General features: G+C 47.1%; 1 protein-coding gene across 13 annotated transcripts in view; it reads left to right on the forward strand.

Annotated features, from left to right (window-relative positions):
* Positions 1-21,567, forward strand: part of nhsl1b (NHS-like 1b) — a 165,883-nt gene that overhangs the window by 123,913 nt on the left and 20,403 nt on the right. For 11 of the 13 annotated variants that reach the window (XM_090232974.1, XM_036975961.2, XM_036975965.2 and 8 more), the window contains exons 2-3: positions 12,771-12,923; positions 20,558-20,682. In XM_090232974.1, the coding sequence (XP_090089100.1) occupies positions 12,771-12,923; positions 20,558-20,682 (278 nt within the window). Of the gene's footprint in view, positions 1-7,369; positions 7,600-12,770; positions 12,924-20,557; positions 20,683-21,567 lie in introns of those variants that run through there. The other 2 variants (XM_036975967.2, XM_090232975.1) reach the window with 2 other exon arrangements.

The raw sequence follows: 21,567 nt of genomic DNA on the forward strand, positions 1-21,567 counted from the left end.
TCTCACGCTGCACTCAAAGCAGGGTGTCCTTGTCTGGAAGGTTTTCTCATGGAGTACAATAGAGGGGAGGCCTATAGAGGGAGGCCCCTCTCCCTTTCATAGAGAATAATACACACAATGCAGCCTCCACTATTGACTTGAATGCACATAAAACTCTTTAATTTGTACCAACTCAAGTAGCAGATAATATGTTCAATTTCTTCTAGCGTTGCAACACACACACGCACACACACACAATGCGGCCTACTTAATCAACCTAAGCGCACAAAACAACTCCTCCACTGGAATGAAATGTTAACAACTCAAGTGGTCTGAAGTAGATTTTTGCTAAGAGTATACACACACACACACACACACACACACACACACACTCCCAGCATCCATCCTCTTCAAATGCCTGCTATTTCCGGCATCTAGTACCTCCCTCTCTATGGTTGTTCAGTAGGTGGTGATAACAGATGTGTGTGTTCAGTAGGTGGTGATAACAGATGTGTGTGTTCAGTAGGTGGTGATAACAGATTGGTGTGTTCAATAGGTGGTGATAACAGATGGGTGTGTTCAATAGGTGGTGATAACAGATGGGTGTGTTCAGTAGGTGGTGATAACAGGTGGGTGTGTTCAGTAGGTGGTGATAACAGATGGGTGTGTTCAATAGGTGGTGATAACAGATGGGTGTGTTCAGTAGGTGGTGATAACAGATTGGTGTGTTCAATAGGTGGTGATAACAGATGGGTGTGTTCAGTAGGTGGTGATAACAGATTGGTGTGTTCAGTAGGTGGTGATAACAGATTGGTGTGTTCAATAGGTGGTGATAACAGATTGGTGTGTTCAGTAGGTGGTGATAACAGATGGGTGTGTTCAATAGGTGGTGATAACAGATGGGTGTGTTCAGTAGGTGGTGATAACAGGTGGGTGTGTTCAGTAGGTGGTGATAACAGATTGGTGTGTTCAATAGGTGGTGATAACAGATTGGTGTGTTCAATAGGTGGTGATAACAGATTGGTGTGTTCAGTAGGTGGTGATAACAGATTGGTGTGTTCAATAGGTGGTGATAACAGATTGGTGTGTTCAATAGGTGGTGATAACAGATTGGTGTGTTCAGTAGGTGGTGATAACAGATTGGTGTGTTCAGTAGGTGGTGATAACAGATTGGTGTGTTCAGTAGGTGGTGATAACAGATTGGTGTGTTCAATAGGTGGTGATAACAGATGGGTGTGTTCAATAGGTGGTGATAACAGATTGGTGTGTTCAGTAGGTGGTGATAACAGATTGGTGTGTTCAGTAGGTGGTGATAACAGATTGGTGTAATGCAGTGTAAAGACCTGATCTTTACTATGGTAAACACTGAAGAGTTTGATCTGGGCTATAAAAACACACAGGCACTGAGGAGCGAATGGCTCCACTGTGATTAGTAAACATGTTTGGGTGTTTTGCGTGACGTTGAGGTGTTTGTGGGGATGGAGGGGAGATGACAAAAAAATGATGTTTGTTTCAAAAATTAGGGCTGTTTTCCTAAAGAAGTTAAATCCGCTTCATGTTTTGTTTCCTTACCACGAATTACAACGAATGTTGCGATACTGGTATCATCCCGGCACTGCTTACAATATGTCCTCTTCTCCTTATTTCATGTCAGATCCCCCTGGCTCACTTTGATGACATCATCCTATCCCCAGACACCCATGGATACGGTCTGTGTCCTCCTGACTCACTCTGTGTCCCAGCCTGGTTTCTCTTTGGTTTCCCCTCTTTTTGTCCAACAACCAGCCTTTGAAGTTTTGTGAGTGTGTCGTGCGTGCAGTGCACACATGTTTGTGTACGTGTGAGTGTGTCGTGCGTGCAGTGCACACATGTTTGTGTACGTGTGAGTGCTGACTGTGATGGAATCCCAGTGCTGACCTCAGCCGGCACAAAAGAGCAGGTCAGTTGGAAAGCCCAGAAAGGGGGTAGAAAGGAGTAGAAGGGGTGAAAGAAAAGAAGAGTGGTGGGGACGGAGGGGAGAGTATGGACTAGGGGTCGCTCGCTGACCTCTGTCTGAGTGGCCTGCTGAGAACAGAAGGACATGTCACTCAAAATGGACTTTGAGAGAGGTGGTATAGCTTTCTACTCAGCCTCTTTGGTTAGGCCTATTTCTTTCTTGTGAATACCGTCCAAAAATGTTCAATTGTGTGTTTATTATGGTTGAGTGTTTCCAAGAGAGAGTGTGGGTGGGTGGGTGTGTTGGGGATGCATGGGAACCTTGCACCATGCTAAAGTCATTAACAGGAGAACAAGACTCATCAGAGAGCAACAGCATGTTTATTTACCTGGCCTCTGTGTGTGTCTGTGTGTGTCTGTATGTGTCTCTCGTGTGTGTGTGTGTGTGTGTGTGTGTGTGTGTGTGTGTGTGTGTGTGTGTGTGTGTGTGTGTGTGTGTGTGTCGTCAAAGTGTGTGTACATGCAAAATAATGTAGCCTAATTGTATTGCAACCTTCTCTCCTCTTTCTTGTTCTTTCTCTCTCCCCCTCTTCTCTTTCACTCTCCCCTCTTCTCTTTCTCTCTCCCCCTCTTATCTTTCTCTCTCTCCCCCTCTTCTCTTTCTCTCTCCCCTCTTCTCTTTCTCCCTCCCCCTCCCCCTCATCTCTTTCTCTCTCCCCCTCTTCTCTTTCTCTCTCTCCCCCTCTTCTCTTTCTCTCTCCCCCTCTTCTCTTTATCTCTCCCCCTCTTCTCTTTCTCTCTCTCCCCCTCTTCTCTTTCTCTCACCCCCTCTTCTCTTTCTCTCTCCCCCTCTTCTCTTTATCTCTCCCCCTCTTCTCTTTCTCTCTCTCCCCCTCTTCTCTTTCTCTCACCCCCTCTTCTCTTTCTCTCCCCCCCGCTTCTCTTTCTCCCTCCCACTCTTCTCTTTCTCTCTCCCTTCTTCTCTTTCTCCCTCCCCCTCTTCTTTCTCTCTCTCCCCCTCTTCTCTTTCTCTCTCCCCCTCTTCTCTTTCTCTCTTCCCTCTTCTCTTTCTCTCTCCCCCTCTTCTCTTTCTCTCTCTCCCCATCTTCTCTTTCTCTCTCCCCATCTTCTCTTTCTCTCTCTCCCCCTCTTCTCTTTCTCTCTCTCCCCTCTTCTCTTTCTCCCTCCCCCTCTTCTCTTTCTCTCTCCTCCTCTTATCTTTCTCTCTCTCCCCTCTTCTCTTTCTCTCTCCCCATCTTCTCTTTCTCTCTCTCCCCCTCTTCTCTTTCTCTCTCTCCCCTCTTCTCTTTCTCTCTCTCCCCTCTTCTCTTTCTCTCTCTCCCCTCTTCTCTTTCTCTCTCTCCCCTCTTCTCTTTCTCTCTCCCCCTCTTCTCTTTCTCTCTCTCCCCTCTTCTCTTTCTCCCTCCCCCTCTTCTCTTTCTCTCTCCTCCTCTTATCTTTCTCTCTCTCCCCTCTTCTCTTTCTCTCTCCCCATCTTCTCTTTCTCTCTCTCCCCCTCTTCTCTTTCTCTCTCTCCCCTCTTCTCTTTCTCTCTCTCCCCTCTTCTCTTTCTCTCTCTCCCCTCTTCTCTTTCTCTCTCTCCCCTCTTCTCTTTCTCTCTCTCCCCTCTTCTCTTTCTCTCTCTCCCCTCTTCTCTTTCTCTCTCTCCCCTCTTCTCTTTCTCTCTCTCCCCTCTTCTCTTTCTCTCTCCTCCTCTTATCTTTCTCTCTCTCCCCATCTTCTCTTTCTCTCTCCCCATCTTCTCTTTCTCTCTCTCCCCCTCTTCTCTTTCTCTCTCTCCCCTCTTCTCTTTCTCCCTCCCCCTCTTCTCTTTCTCTCTCCCCCTCTTCTCTTTCTCTCTCTCCCCTCTTCTCTTTCTCCCTCCCCCTCTTCTCTTTCTCTCTCTCCCCCTCTTCTCTTTCTCTCTCTCCCCTCTTCTCTTTCTCCCTCCCCCTCTTCTCTTTCTCTCTCCTCCTCTTATCTTTCTCTCTCTCCCCCTCTTCTCTTTCTCTCTCCCCTCTTCTTTTTCTCCCTCCCCTCTTATCTTTCTCTCTCTCCCCTTCTTCTCTTTCTCTCTACCCCTCTTCTCTTTCACTCTCCCCTCTTCTCTTTCACCCTCCCCCTCGTCTCTTTCTCTCTCCCCCTCTTCTCTTTCTCTCTCCCCCTCTTCTCTTTCTCTCTCTCCCCCTCGATCTGTCTGTCTCTAGCTGATAGATTATAAATTACGTTGTCCATTTCTCTAAGGGCTGGAAGGCACTGTAGGCTAGATCAAGTTCCTGTTTACTAACAGCTACACTTTCATTCACAGACAAAAAGAGGGGGGGGGGCGTCCGGCATACTATAAATAATTCACACAGAGAGAGTGAGGAGAGAGAGGGAGGAGGGATACTGAGGAGGGAGACTGAGGAGAGTGGTCGTTGGTTTTGTTACTGTTCAGAGATATCAAAGTATGATATTGAATGTAGGCCTATCCCAGAGTTAAACATTATACCATACGTCATAAAGTTAGTGTCATTTGAGTCATGTGTCTGATACCGGGATCTACTTTCTATGGTTTATCAAGGTCATGTAATTTCAGAGAAACGAGATAAGAGCTGTAAAATGAACACAAGCTTCCCCCTCACATGTTCTTGCTTGTCTGTTTGTCCCACACCATTTTTCATGGCGTTTGTGTTTTGCTGAAGAGGGAATGCACGGTCACGGTTAGAGCAGGAGAACAGAATAAAGGAGGTGAAGAGAGGAGAGGAAGGAATCGATATATAGATTACCTTAGTAGGAGAGAGCGAGAGAGAATGCATGAAGGTGCAGATTGAAAGAAGGAAGGAGAGAAGGTATGGATTGAGATGTGCCATTAGGTGATTGGGGTGGGGGCTCCAGGCTACCTCGTGGTTTTAGGGCTCAGTGGGTCCTCTTCTCTTTTAGTCCAATTACAGAAATAAATCTGCGCTCTGACAGTGGTGGGGGGCAGGATGTGTTGAGGGGTGCTTTGGGCATTTTACTGGAGGTTTTATAGTCTATAATGTTGAATGGGAAGAAGAGGGGGAGTTTGGGGTGAGGGGGGTTGGATTCAGGGGTTGACTGATAGAATTGGGACTGGAGGGGACGGGGATTGAGGTTTGCGAGTTTGTCTGGGTAGCAAGGGGGTGCAGGAAGAGAGAGAGAGAGATTGAGTGTGTTGCTGGAGGTTTCATCTCGTTACTTGCTGTGCGTGTGTACGTGTGTGCGTGCGTGCGCGCGTGCACGCTGGGTAGTTGTGAAGCCACGTCTGTCGGGTTGCGAAGGAGATCCAAACGAGGTGTGAAAATGGGACGGAATTAGGGAGAATTGGAGCGAGAGAAAGTAGAGCAGAAGACGGTCATCATTCACTTCAGCTGATCATCCATCTGTCAGCTCCATGTCTTTATTACTGTGGTTCATTCAACAATACCTGTTTATCTCTCGCTCTCTCACTCATTCACATCCTCTATGGTTCCTTATCGTTTGTTTAAGCAAGTCTGTTCTCCCATAGGCCTACTTTCTCAACATCTTGCTGCTGTACGCCTATATATTGGCTTTTAGTATAATATTAATGAATCTGGTTTTATTAAGGGCTTTTCAGAAAGACTGAAGTTCTACACTTAGTCAGTTAGGAAGTCAACAGAAAACGACAAATGGTTGACATGTTGAGCATTTTGGAAGGCGTCTTACCCGGGTCTGATCACCTCAGTCGGAGGTCCTTACCTGATGCCGTGTGTTTGTCAAGCCGTGTATCAAAAGCAATCTCATTTTATTGGTCGCGTACACATTTAGCTGATATGCGGGCATAGCGAAATGCTTGAAGAATTAATATTAGTGTTGTTTTGGGACGTCTCCTCTCCTCAAAGCATGTCTGTGGTAGAGGGATGAAGCCAGGGATGAAGGGTGGATAGATGGGGGGGATAAGCCTAATCCAGGAGATGTCTAGTTTTCTCCTCCATATGGCAGATCCATTGGCCGTGTCTACTGGTCCCTCTGTGTTCAGAACAATAGGTCCTGTAATCACTGCAGCCATGGCCGGCTTGTGTTTGCATGTTATCTTAATACTGTACGCGTGTCAGATGGTGTGATGCTCACCCCAATCACAGAACAGGCCAGGAGCCCCACACCAAGCGTGGGGAGTCAGAGAGGGGGGGGGGGGGGGGGGGGGGGGATAGAGAGAGGGGGAAAGGTTTGCTGAGGAGAGAGATAGGAGAAACTTGCAGAATGCTTCTCTGTGTGAATCTGGCACAGCCATTGCAGAACACTAGAGCGTGGCAGTGATCCTGTCAAATACACAAACACACATACTGTACACACACACACACACGTACTGTACACACACACACACACACACACACACACACACAGCATTGTGAATGTACGCTGCAAAGAGATTCAGGAGAGGAGGAGACAAGGTTGGAAGGGGGGGACCTTGTACCCACAAATTCAACAATCATTTGCAACCCCATTCAAGCTCCAGTTTCAGCCCCCTCCCATCTCCATCCCCCCATCCATTTGGGAAGACATAAAGGAATACGGGGCAGTAGTAGGGGCAGGCAGAGAATTGAGTTTCTGTGGACACTTGTGTGTGTATCTCCGTAGTGCTTTGTATGTGTGTGTGTGTTTGTGTGTGTGCGTACGTGTGTGTGTGTCTGATAGAAGCTGCACAGAATGGACAATAGGCGGATTGTATGTGATCTATATTCATGTGGCCCAGATTTAGAGTCCGTGTGCTAACAGCAGGCTGGCTGATCAGAGAGAGGGAGGGAAGGAATGACGGAGAAAATGATCAGAGTTGTGGTGAGATGAAAAGGGACATACACACAGACATTCAGTCAGGGACCGTTGTTGGTCTCTAAGAAAAGTCAACAGTCCTTTCTTTGTGCATCAGAGTACAAAGCAGGTGGTGTCCCTAACTACTAAAGTCTACTGCAGGAGAGGGAATATCAGACCAGCATAGCCCTCCTGGGGAAATGAAGAGAAACTCACAGCAGAGATGAGATGTGAGATTCAGACATGAGAGAGAGAGAGCGTGCTTTGGCAGGTCCCAGAGTGGGAGTGAGGGAGCGAAAGAGAGTAGGCTAGCCTATTTATTCTGTATTTATGAAATCCATATACCTTACAGCTAAGTATAATTACTCCTGGTCATACTGTTACATCGTGTTTGAATCTTTAATCTTTAGAGTCCTGTAGAGGGAGAGAGAGAGAGAGGGAGAGAGAGGGAGAGGGAGAGAGAAAGAAAAAGAGGGAATAAGAGACAGCGAGAAAGGGATAGGGAGAAATGAAGAGAAAGGGTGAGAGAACTCCATGGTAACCAAAGCACAAGGGAACAGATTCTACACCCCTCCCGCTGTGTGTGTGTGTGCGTGCGTGTGTGTGTGCGTGTGTTCCTCAAAGGTCTGGGCAGCGCCTGAGATAGGAGGGGGTGGGCAGTGTGTGTGAGGGGGAGAGGCTCATTGTGAACACAGCAGACACACACACACACACAGAGCTGAGCCACCATATAGAGTGAGTGGAGAAGAGCGGCGGCAGCACTCGTCTGTCCTGTCCTCCTCCTCGTTCCCTCGCTCATCTGCGTGGCTTGTGCCTTTACAAGGCCGTTCTATTGATATTCTTATAGACCGACTGGAATAATGGTGTTTATCGGGACCTCGTTAAAATCTGTCATTAAATACTTCAAGAGGAAGGGTAAGAGAGACACTTTGGTTTCATTTGCTCTGCCTTTCCTTCCCTTTTATTAAATATATCATTCATTTTCCAGTAATGGCAGATCAGGTGTCACTTTGAGAGGACTTTTCATAAAATGAGTTTTAGTTGTGGATAATGTTACACAGTACATTGGCATGGGGGGGGGGGGGGGGGTGTTTCTGTGATCTGACGGAGTACATACTGTTGTTCTCTGTTACCTAGTAACCAGTGGGAGAGGCATTTAAAGGGTTAACGTCTCGGCTAGAGTTAAAGTGCCCTCTCTTTCATTTGAAGCGCTCTCTTGGATTTTGTAGAAATTGGGGCAATTATGAATGAATTTAGGATAGTAGGGTCTGTGTGTAAGGGGATTGGGGACGTGCGTGTGAGAGTGTGCGAGAGGTGACATGCTCTCACTGAAAGCCGTTTGTGCTCATCCTAATCTCAGGTGTATCCTCTATTAGCACTGTGTGTACTGTAATTCTCAGATCAACTTTGTTAATCCTTACCTCAGCGTTTTCAGACTCCTTCCACACACCTGTGTAAGTAGAAAAGAGGAGGCGTTAACACTCTGATACAGTAGGTAACCTAAACTACAGTGGGATGTTTTATGGAGTGATGCTTTGCATGGACAGAGCCACCTTGCAGCTGTCACTGTCACTGTCACTGTGATGATGCAGAGTCATCAGGAGTAGATGATATCAGCCTCTGGCCCTGCTGCACACCTCCTCTATTCCACTGGTCCTGCACATCACATGTGATTGTTTCTCTGTTTGTATTGATAGGTTATAGTGCTATATACAGGATTATAAACGGGGTGGTTTGAGCCCTGAATGCTGATTGGCTGACTGCTGTATACCACAAAACTTTTATTTTTAATGCACTAATTACGTTGGTAACCCGTTTATAATAGCAATAAGGCACCTCTGAGGTTTGTGGTATATGACCAATATACCATGACTAAGGGCTGTGTCCAGGCACTCCGCGGCGCGTCGTGCCCAAGAACAGTCCATAGCCGTGGTATATTGGCCATATACCACACCCCCTCGTGCCTTATTGCTTAATTAGAAGTTGTCAATATGCATGGATTCTTTTCAAATATAGATTCTAAGAGGACCGTGTTTCTGAGTGTGTTTCTGCAACTTTTGTCTTTCTTTCCTCTCTGAGATAATTGTGTGCTGGTAGTAAGGGAGGTGTGCTTGGGGGGGTTAGGTGACAAGTGAAAAGATGTGGACATTGTGGTAGCATGCGTGTTTCTGGGCGAGTGTGATGGGGTTGGGGGGTTGTCTGGGGGTATTGTACTAGTGAAAGGCCCGATGTGGAGGCTGATTCTGTGGGACAATACAGGCTTTATGTCCATCGTCCCAGTGGCCTTGGTCTGGCTCTGTGGCTTTGACTGGCTCTATTCACCACATCAGGCCCAAGGGTGGGGGGAGAGCTAGCTACCTGCATGGATTGGGCTGGAGGATACTCCAAGCTGTGTTTGTGTATGAGACAAGTATTAGGCTAGACAATCACGTGTTTTGACTAGGTTGTTTGGGACTAGTAGATACAAGTGTGTAACTTCATTTGTGTGTAACTTCATTTGTTTTGTGTAGGCCTATCTATGCACTGTTAGTCTGGTGCAACAGTAGCCCTTATGTGAGTGGTTAGGCATGTTTGGGTGTCCGTTGTCAACTCTTTCACTTTATGTGAGTGTATATTTGGAGTGTGTGAGCGTGCATGTGCACGTTTGCGTGTCCCGTTCCCTCTAGCTCTGTCCTCCTGTCGAGCTCACACACACTGAGAGCTCACACACACACTGAGAGCTCACACACACACTGAGAGCTCACACACACACTGAGAGCTCACACCCACACTGAGAGCTCACACACACACTGAGAGCTCACACACACACTGAGAGCTCACACACACTGAGAGCTCACACACACACTGAGAGCTCACACACACACTGAGAGCTCACACACACACTGAGAGCTCACACACACACTGAGAGCTCACACCCACACTGAGAGCTCACACACACACTGAGAGCTCACACACACACTGAGAGCTCACACACACTGAGAGCTCACACACACACTGAGAGCTCACACACACACTGAGAGCTCACACACACACTGAGAGCTCACACACACACTGAGAGCTCACACAGACACTGAGAGCTCACACACACACTGAGAGCTCACACCCACACTGAGAGCTCACACCCACACTGAGAGCTCACACACACTGAGAGCTCACACACACACTGAGAGCTCACACACACACACTGCCAATGTGGCTGACATGTGGCAGCAACAAGTGTCATTCACCCTCCGATGGTTCTACCACTCCTCAACCACGTGGTGTGGTGGGTCTCGGTATTCTCAGGGTTGACTTTTCCTACACGAGAAGGTTTAGCTGTGTGTGTGTGTGTTTGAAGAGGAGAAAGGAGAGCGATATGTTGGAGAGATATGCCTAGCTGTTTGTAAAGAACAGTTGGTAAGCAACAGGTCATGAAGGAATACAAAGGCTCCTCTCTCCCTGCCAAAGAGGTAGTTAACCGGCCATCGAAGAGGTGTCAACTTTAACTGCTGAAGAGAGGAACTCCTAACAGACGTCACATCACACTCCAACGGTCGGCCCTGCCACCTGTGGTCCCTAGGGACTGGCACACTGGAAGGCGCCTTCACACCTGTGGAAACATATAACCCCCGCCTTACACAAACACCCCCCCCCCCCCAAGTCCCTCGTCTCATTTGCCTTTCCCTCAGGCCTTTTGCACCGTTCAAATGGCAGTTCAACTGTTGACATTTGGACAGGCCCCGGGGCCTTCTTATGGAGGACGTCAACCTGTTTAAACGTACAACATTTGAACACCATCCACCCCAGGGGATTCCCCAGGGGATTCCAAGTGCTGGCTTCCAAATGTTTCCTAGACTTTCTCCTTGGCCTTTTGGGCTCCCAACACAGCCACTCAAAAGGCTGTGTTGGGGACAGGGTGGTAGTTGTAGGGACAGGACACACATTTCCTCTAATGGTCCATTAGCACTTGTGGGAATGAATAAGGGTCAAGTCAAAAGGACCCTTTGCCCCCCTCAACCCAAAAAACACACACTACCTCAGATGGCCCATTTGCACCTGTGGAAAGACTCCTTCACGCACCCCGCATCCCCACACACACACCTCCTTCCTTAGCCTGCCCCTTTCCCAGGATCCTCCCAACTTTCTCCTCTTTCTGTTCTTACTTGTCTGACTTTTTCCTGAGATAGATGGTCATGTTGTTAGTCAGTACAGGCACAGAGCTAGAGAGCTTGTTTAGAGGAATGGAGATACGTGGTCTCCCAATCCCAGATAGTACTTTAGTCTGGATACAATCGCTCGGTAAGTCCTGTGTGTGTGTGTTTTCTCTTGAAATGGGCAAAGTAAACAGCGGATGGTGGCACTACTTGTTTTGTGTTTTTGTACCCTCTCTATTTTCTTATTGTTGAGATGTTGTGCAGGATGTAACCTGAGGATTGTGTGTTGTTTGGACAGTATTGGATGACCAAGAAATAACCAAACAGGGTGAACAATGGTTAGTCTGGGCTCCCGAGTGGCGCAGTGGTCTTAGGCACTGCATAGAGGCATCACTACAGACCCTGGTTTGATCCCAGGCTGTATCACGACCGGCCGTGATCGGGAGTCCCATAAGTAGGTGAACAATTGTCCCATTGGCTGGGGTAGGCTGTCATTGTAAATAAGAATTTGTTCTTAGCTGACTTGCCTAGTTAAATAAATAAATAGTTTGAAACCTTTGAGAAGTTGTTTGAGAGGCAATGTTTTGGAAGTTCTTCTTAGCTTGTTCTATTGGCAGTAGACTAGTGTCTGAAACAATGCTCTTCATGTTGAAGCCTGGTCTCTCTGTGGAGAACATTGAAGCCTGGTCTCTCTGTGGAGAACATTGAAGCCTGGTCTCTCTGTGGAGAACATTGAAGCCTGGTCTCTCTGTGGAGAACATTGAAGCCTGGTCTCTCTGTGGAGAACATTGAAGCCTGGTCTCTCTGTGGAGAACATTCTGTTTTGAGTGTAAAAAACATTAGGAACACCTGCTCTTTCCATGACAGACTGACCAGGTGAAAGCTATGATCCCTTATTGATGTCACCTGTTAAATCCACTTCAATTTAAATCCACTTCAATCAGTTGAATCCACTTCAATCAGTTGAATCCACTTCAATCAGTTGAATCCACTTCAATCAGTGTAGATGAAGGGGAGAAGACAGGTTAAAGAAGGATTTCTAAGCCTGGAGACAATTGAGAAATGTATGTGTGCAAGACAAAAGATTGAAGTGCGCAACTCAATATTAGGAAGGTGTTCCTAATGTACACTCAGTGTCTATTAGAATGTTCTTCCGTTGGAACTTCTGACTAACCTTCCCTCCACTTTTCATTTCCCTCCACAGTTTAGTCATTTAACAGACTCTCTTATCCAGAGGGACTTACAGTAGTGCGTGCACACATTTTTATACTAGTCCCCCGTGGGAATTGAACCCACAACCCTGGTGTTGCAAGCGCCATGCTCTACCAACTAAGCTACACGCGACCATGCATCACAGTAGAGTGTTAAAGCTGTTTGTGTGTAGGGTCACACCTTCATACAAACGTCACTCCCTCCTTCCACTCCAACTCAAACAAGATTTATTAGCATTACAACTTCCAGATAAATAACAGCTGGCCATGGGCTGGGTAAGGTGGCAGGTAGCCTAGTGGTTAGAGCATTGGGCCATTAAGCAAAAAGTCGAGTTCATATCCCCGTTCTGACAAGGTGAAAAATCTGTCGATGTTCCTTTTGAGCAAGGCCTTTAACCCTAATTTCTCCTGGGTCGCTTTTGATAACGTCTGTCCCTGGCCGTGACTCCACGGTTTAGAGTATATATTGTAAAACAACATGGGGGGGTTTATTTAAAAATGGAACATGAATTGCACCAGTGTGTCCTGAAGTTGACGGCTTGATTGAAGAAGAAGAAAACCATTTCCAATGAAATAGAACAAATTTCAGCACCCACCAAGTTCTTATTTATTTCAAAGCATCAGTCCCTATCCCTGACATACAACTGTACCAAAACACATCTAGCCTATATTTGTTCAACACGACTGCCTTTTTAAACTGTAAATCATTGAACTTCCTTCCCTCTCTCTCCTCCCTCTGTAGCGGTGTCTAACCTGGATGAGGAGAGCAAGTGGACAGTCCACTACACAGCCCCGTGGCACCAGCAGGAGAACGTGTTCCTGCCCGGCAACAGACCGCCCTGCGTAGAGGACCTCCACCACCAGGCCAAGGTCAACCTCAAGACCGCACTGAGGGGTAAGGACCACAACCGCACTTACAGACATGACCCTACACACACAAATACAGTGTTGTTGGAATGTCACCGACCACCCATTGCATTTCATCACCCTCAATATCTCTTGATACTTTATTGATGTTCACGACGTTACGACAACGTTTAAAAAAAACAACAACAACAACAAACAAAAAACCGTCCAAAGCGTTTGTTTGCATAGCTACACCAACACACCCGTGTTCAGCCCTCCTGTGGTGTGTCCAGTGTCTTTGAGGGGCGAACATGAAAGGTTCCCCCAAAATAGCCACAGCTAGTCACTTCCTGGTCTGTTCCCAAAGAGAACGGTTCAGTTGTGGGAAAAGGCATGGGGGAGGAGTTGAGTTGGAGTGGGTGTGTATGGGGTTGGTCTGTGCTAGTTTGTGTTGATCAGTGTAAAGGACAAGACATGCGGTCTGCCGTTCGTTCACTTGCTGACGGCACGGTGTTATAGTCTGACTGCCAAAATTTTTGACCAGCATTTTTGACCATTCTACATGTAAAATCTGGTTGCACTCGGTTTTCAAAATATGTCTGGCATTCTGTTCAGGGGTGCTAAGAGCTCTCGGCCGGCAAACGTGATCGGTGTGTCCGTGCCTTTAGAGAGATTCTCTGGCACTTCTATATACTTTTTAGCCAGTAATTCTGAAAGTAGCACTGACTCATGAGCCAAAAGTGTGTACCACGTCACATATGTGCACGACGTTGTTGCTCTCTCCCTGGCTCTGCTGAGTAAGGGTCTTGCTAACTGTCACTCAAGTGGTGAGGGGCTGAACCTCATTGGCTGCCTGGAACTCAAATTGCTATGGAGCTGGCCCATGTGGGGGAAATGTAGAGAGAATGGCGCTGCCAGTAAACAGTAGCATTCAAACTAGGGATTTTGTGGCTAATTGAGGTAAGACTTGTCATTCTGCTCATAGATTATGCATGTATGAACTACACAATGGCACATCCAGCCCGAAGCGGGAGGGTTACAAAAAAATATTTGGTAGTCGCCAAAGTTCTGTAGCGTGTCTTTAAGGATGGTGTGTAAGAAGGTGAGTGTGGGGCGGGGGCTTGTTATTCATGTGCTAGGTGAGCTTGTGTGCCAAGCAGACAAAGAGGGAGAAGATAAAGGGAGAAAAAGGAGGAGAGAGAGGGGGGGGGGGGATAAAGGAGAGGAGGCCAGAGAGAGAGAATAGGAGGAGAGGGACTGAAGACAATAGAAGAGGTAATGCATAGAGTGTGTTATTATTTCACCTCCACTAAGATAATGCCACACACACACTGTCTTTGTCCTTCTGTCCCATTGTCCTGGTTCTATGTGAGGTTATTGTCCATGTAGTATGACACACACCCGTCATGCTACACACCGCATGGGTAATGGTATCATTTGATCCCCTGCCACCGTCCTTCTGAAAGAGCCCTTCCAACAGGTGTCCGGGGAGACTGCCTGTGTCGGTCAGTCTGTTACGTCGTGGTGTGTGTTTAGCTGCTGAACCCATGTTCTCTTCCCATGAAGCTGCTGCTGGGATGCTCTGTTACATCATTTAACTGGTCAGCCTACAGTCTGATAGCAATAGAAGCAGTACACAACGTATACTTTCAAACTAAACCCTGTACAAAGCTGTAACACAAGGGGACCTAGAAACTGCCCAAAGCGCTGTTCTATGGCTGACCAGTCTGGTTAGAGTCAAGATATGCATTGGTATAGAGAGAAACTTATCTGAGAGCAGGTCTATCCACCACCGTGCCCCTGCTCCTGTGCTTATGAAGCCCCCTCTCATTAAATCTATGTCACCCCCGTCGGCCATATCACCAGGACAGAGACACAAACAGAAGTTAGGGAAAATTCAATATCAGACCCTGCTTGGGTCTCAAAGCAATCAATATGTAATCAGCTGCTAGTGTCATCGGCACAACGCCCGAGTCTCTCAACAGTTAGGACAGGGTCATTACCCATAATGCCATTCGTCGGCACATTCTGGTGTCAGGTTGTGGTCGTGTGCGCACAAGGGTGACTGGTTGGGAAAGCACAGACATATTGCGTAATATCAGACACATTATAGTCAACAGTGTTTGAAAGATTTGGATCGATTAGTACCCTCGCTCTCTTTCTACATCATTCTGGGATGGTGCCATGTGACCATAGTAATAAACCTCCATATTTCTCCTTCAACTAAACTCCAGCCCCTGTTCTGCTCGACAACAGTCCTGGAAACGGAAACTGTGTAACACCTATTCCCGTCCTCCTCATCATCTCAAGTGGCTTCTAAAACCCTTCTGTTCCAGATCACAGGCGCAAACACTAACAGCCATCAGTAACTAGCTGCTCCATTAGGCTCCATTAAATGACAGTATTATACATGCAGACAGCGCCTCAGTCCCTGAAGAGACCTACTCTAATGAGCTATGTAGGCATTAGGACATGAAAGAGGAAAGTAGTCTGTAAGGTGTAGCTCCGTAGAGAGTACGAACACATCAAACCACTCCTTCACATGAATATGACAATGGGCAGATTTACATTTGTACATCAGTGATTTGACTAATTAGTTGCGGGTATTCAACACAAAAGACTAGAGGAGTAGCGGATGTCTTTGTCGCTATACACACATCAAACGGAGATGGCAGAGACTAGAGAAATTAATAGGCCTATTTGGTCGCTGTGGTAAAGAGCATTCGGTGTACATTATATGTATATATTTAATCTTTATTTAGACTGCTGACCACTCGGGAGCCCAAGGTTCGACCCCGGGCTGTATTACAACCGGAAATAATTGGGAGTTCAAATCAAATCAAATCAAATTTTATTTGTCACATACACATGGTTAGCAGATGTTAATGCGAGTGTAGCGAAATGCTTGTGCTTCTAGTTCCGACAATGCAGTAATAACCAACAAGTAATCTAACTAACAATTCCAAAACTACTGTCTTGTACACAGTGTAAGGGGATAAAGAATATGTACATAAGGATATATGAATGAGTGATGGTACAGAGCAGCATAGGCAAGATACAGTAGATGGTATCGAGTACAGTATGTACAAATGAGATGAGTATGTAAACAAAGTGGCATAGTTTAAAGTGGCTAGTGATACATGTATTACATAAGGATACAGTCGATGATATAGAGTACAGTATATACGTATGCATATGAGATGAATAATGTAGGGTAAGTAACATTATATAAGGTAGCATTGTTTAAAGTGGCTAGTGATATATTTACATCATTTCCCATCAATTCCCATTATTAAAGTGGCTGGAGTTGAGTCAGTGTCAGTGTGTTGGCAGCAGCCACTCAATGTTAGTGGTGGCTGTTTAACAGTCTGATGGCCTTGAGATAGAAGCTGTTTTTCAGTCTCTCGGTCCCAGCTTTGATGCACCTGTACTGACCTCGCCTTCTGGATGATAGCGGGGTGAACAGGCAGTGGCTCGGGTGGTTGATGTCCTTGATGATCTTTATGGCCTTCCTGTGACATCGGGTGGTGTAGGTGTCCTGGAGGGCAGGTAGTTTGACCCCGGTGATGCGTTGTGCAGACCTCACCACCCTCTGGAGAGCCTTACGGTTGAGGGCGGAGCAGTTGCCGTACCAGGCGGTGATACAGCCCGCCAGGATGCTCTCGATTGTGCATCTGTAGAAGTTTGTGAGTGCTTTTGGTGACAAGCCAAATTTCTTCAGCCTCCTGAGGTTGAAGAGGCGCTGCTGCGCCTTCTTCACAATGCTGTCTGTGTGAGTAGACCAATTCAGTTTGTCTGTGATGTGTATGCCGAGGAACTTAAAACTTGCTACCCTCTCCACTACTGTTCCATCGATGTGGATAGGGGGGTGTTCCCTCTGCTGTTTCCTGAAGTCCACAATCATCTCCTTAGTTTTGTTGACGTTGAGTGTGAGGTTATTTTCCTGACACCACACTCCGAGGGCCCTCACCTCCTCCCTGTAGGCCGTCTCGTCGTTGTTGGTAATCAAGCCTACCACTGTTGTGTCGTCCGCAAACTTGATGATTGAGTTGGAGGCGTGCGTGGCCACGCAGTCGTGGGTGAACAGGGAGTACAGGAGAGGGCTCAGAACGCACCCTTGTGGGGCCCCAGTGTTGAGGATCAGCGGGGAGGAGATGTTGTTGCCTACCCTCACCACCTGGGGGCGGCCCGTCAGGAAGTCCAGTACCCAGTTGCACAGGGCGGGGTCGAGACCCAGGGTCTCGAGCTTGATGACGAGCTTGGAGGGTACTATGGTGTTGAATGCCGAGCTGTAGTCAATGAACAGCATTCCGTAGGGCGGCGCACAATTGGCCCAGCGTCGTCTAGGATAGGGTTTGGCCGGGGTAGGCCTTCACCGTAATAAGAATTTGTTCTTAACTGATGGCCTACCCCGGCCAAACCTTCCCCTAACCCAGACGACGCTGGGCCATTTGTGCGCCGACCTATGGAACTCCCGATCACTGCCGGTTGTGATACAGCCCGGGGTCAAACCAGGGTCTGTAGTGACACCTCTAGCGCTGAGATGCAGGAGCCCCGAATTTGAAAGTATACGCACAAAATTAATATAACAGTTGAAGTCTGAAGTTTACATACACTTAGGTTGGAGTCATTTAAAACTTGTTTTTTAACCACTCCACAAATGTCTTGTTAACAAACTATAGTTTTGGCAAGTCGGATAGGACATCTACTTTGTGCATGACACAAGTAATCTTTCCAACAATTGTTTACAGACAGATTATTTCACTTATAATTCACTGTATCACAATTCCAGTGGGTCAGTAGTTTACATACACTAAGTAGACTATGCCTTTAAACAGCTTGGAAAATTCCAGAAAATTATGTCATGGCTTTAGAAGCTTCTGATAGGCTAATTGACGTCAATTGGAGGTGTACCTGTGGATGTATTTCAAGGCCTACCTTCAAACTCATTGCCTCTTTGCTTGACATCATGGGAAAATCAAAAGAAATCAGCCAAGACCCCAGAAAAATAATTGTAGACCTCCACAATGGTTCATCCTTGGGAGCAATTTCCAAACGCCTGAAGGTACCACGTTCATCTGTACAAACAATAGTACGCAAGTATAAACACCATGGGACCACACAGCCGTCATACCGCTCAGGAAGGAGACGCGTTCTGTCTCCTAGTGATAAACATACTTTTGTGCGAAAAGTGCAAATCAATCCCAGAACAATAGCAAAGGACCTTGTGAAGATGCTGGAGGAAACCAGTACAAAGTATCTATATCCACAGTAAAACAAGTCCTATATCGACATAACCTGAAAGGCCACTTAGTAAGGAAGAAGCCACTGCTCTAAAACCACCATAAAAAAATGCCAGACTACGGTTTGCAACTGCACATGGGAACAAAGATCCTACTTTTTGTCCTCTGGTCTGATGAAACAAAAGTAGAACTGTTTGGTGATAATGACCATCATTATGTTCGGAGGAAAAAGGGGGATGCTTGCAAGCCAAAGAACACCATCCCAACTGTGAAGCATGGGGGTGGCAGCATCATGTTGTGGGGGTGCTTTGCTGCAGGAGGGACTGGTGCACTTCACAAAATAGATGGCATCATGAGGTAGGAAAATTGTGTGATATATTGAAGCAACATCTCAAGACATCAGTCAGGAAGTTAAAGCTTGGTCACAAATGGGTCTTCCAAATGGACAATGACCCCAAGCATACTTCCAAAATGGCTTAAGGACAACAAATTCAAGGTATCGGAGTGTCCATCACAAACCTCTGACCTCAATCCTATAGAAAATATGTGGGCATAACTGAAAAGGCATCTGTGAGCAAGGAGGCCTACAAAGCTGACTCAGTTACACCAGCTCTGTCAGGAGAAATGGGCCAAAATTCACCCAACTTATTGTGGGAAGCTTGTGGAAGGCTACCCGAACGAAACGTTTGGCCCAAGTTAAACAATTTAAAGGCAATGCTACCAAATACTAATTGAGTGTATGTAAACTTCTGACCCACTGGGAATGTGATGAAATGGAATTTTACTAGGATTAAATGTCAGGAATTGTGAAAAACTGAGTTTAAATGTATTTGGCTAAGGTGTATGTAAACTTCCGACTTCAACCGTAGCTTGAAAATCGCTCTGATATGGACATGTATATAGCTATAGAATTATCTATAGCATTTTAGATATACTATTAAATCATGGATATATAAATATAATTGAATTAGAAATTATTAAGTTATGTATAATTAGTCTAGTACATAATATTTCTACATCTCATTAGTAGATGATGTGTTATTTAGTAGCTGATCTAGTTAGTCATGCAAATATGACAAAGGAGTCCCTGGTAGCAGAGTGACTGAAGTGTAAATAGCCACTGAGGGAGGGAGGAGGTGTTTGAGAGAGGAGGACGATTCCACCATCTGTGTGTGACAGACTGGAAGGGATACCCCCTCCTAGCTCCCACACACACATGCATGTACACACACCACACACACACACGTAGATTAGGAACACACACATCTCACCCCTCACAGCAGGGTCTAATGAGAGAAGCAGTCAGGGGCTGCTGCTGAGGCAGGGTCTACACACACACACACACACACACACACACACACACACACACACACACACACACACACACACACACACACACACACACACACACAGGCTGCTCGTCTATATGCTGTGTGTCTCAGAACAGCTGCCCGGTATATTGCACAGGTCAGCTCCTCTGCTGTGCGTGTTCCCTGAGGTGTTGAGCTCTCGACAGGTGTAGACACCACTACCAGGGGGTGTAGACACCACTACCAGGGGGTGTAGACACCACTACCATGGGGTGTAGACACCACTACCATGGGGTGTAGACACCACTACCAGGGGTGTAGACGCCACTACCAGGGGTGTAGACACCACTACCATATGGTGTAGACACCACTACCAGGGGTGTAGACACCACTACCAGGGGATGTAGACACCACTACCAGGGGGTGTAGACACCACTACCATGGGGTATAGACACCCCTACCATGGGGTGTAGACACCACTACCAGGGGTGTAGACACCACTACCATGGGGTGTAGACACCACTACCAGGGGTGTAGACACCACTACCAGGGGTGTAGACACCACTACCAGGGGTGTAGACACCACTACCAGGGGTGTAGACACCACTACCAGGGGGTGTAAACACCACTACCATGGGGTGTAGACACCACTACCATGGGGTGTAGACACCACTACCAGGGGTGTAGACACCACTACCATGGGGTGTAGACACCACTACCAGGGGTGTAGACACCACTACCAGGGGTGTAGACACCACTACCAGGGGGTGTAAACACCACTACCATGGGGTGTAGACACCACTACCATGGGGTGTAGACACCACTACCATGGGGTGTAGACACCACTACCAGGGGTGTAGACACCACTACCATGGGGTGTAGACACCACTACCATGGGGTGTAGACACCACTACCATGGGGTGTAGACACCACTACCATGGGTGTAGACACCACTTCCAGTGGTGTAGACAACACTTCAGTGTGTGTGTGTGTGTGTGTGTGTGTGTGTGTGTGTGTGCGTGTGTGTGTGTGTGTGTGTGTGTGTGTGTGTGTGTGTGTGTGTGTGTCTGTGTGTGTGTGTGTGTGTATATTAAGGTTTGTGAAACCCATTCCCTCCCTCTCTCTTCCAGAGTGTGACAAGTTAAGGAAGGATGGTTTCCGTAGCTCCCAGTACTACTCTCAGGGCCCCACCTTCTCTGGCAGGGCAGAGTCCCACAGCAGCCTGCAGGATGATGAGGACGACACAGACAAGAAGGTAACACACACACACACACAGCCCGCGTGCGCGCACACACACACACACACACACACACACACACACACACACTCAGCACCCATAGAAATATAATTGCACACACCAAACTGGTATGTGTCTGCCCTCCAGTGGTTTGAAGCAGAAGTGCACCACCTCTCTGTATTTTCCTCTGTCATTGACTGCACCCCCCCACTCTGTCTCATTACATTGTGTTCCTGCCATGGCTGGTTTCTCATGCGTGTACAGCCTCTTAGAACTGTTTATCTGGCAGGCCCTGATAGGGAACACTTGGGAGATTTATTCTAAATATCTAAATAGCATTGTTTTGATACTGGTTTAGACTTGGTGGAGCTGTTTTCACTCTAATGACAATAGACAACTTGAGAATTGCATGTGACTGACTTACACAGTGACAGTATGACATTGTTAATTGTCTTAAAACTAACCTGTGTGGTAGAGTGAGGTGGTATGAACGTTAGGACTAACACGTGAATGGTCAAATAGTCAGAGAAGCCTTTTCCAGGACGCTTACTTTCCTTGTATATGTCCAACCCCCACCCCCCCCCCACACTCTTGTCCGCTTTTCTCTTCTCCATATTCCCACTCCTTCTGTAGTCTCTCCTCCCTCCACTTGACTCGTCCAATCGTGGGGGTCCTGATGGGGTCAGACGAGGTTGTTGAAGGGGGTCTTTCTTTGGTAGAATGAGGTGCCTCTCACCCCCTAACCCTGCTCGCTGTTGTCCCTCTATCTAAACTATCCCCTTTTTCACTGGGCCTGCCTCCACACCTCCTTTCGCTCTCATCCATCCCCTGCTTTTTCCTTTGGCCCAAGCCACCCTCAACCTTAACCCCATTCCCCCACCTCTCTTGTTGCCCGCCTCTCCT

This window comes from Oncorhynchus mykiss, chromosome 4 (genome assembly GCF_057628025.1).
Source record: "Oncorhynchus mykiss isolate SJ-2025 chromosome 4, ASM5762802v1, whole genome shotgun sequence".
NCBI lineage: Eukaryota > Metazoa > Chordata > Actinopteri > Salmoniformes > Salmonidae > Oncorhynchus > Oncorhynchus mykiss.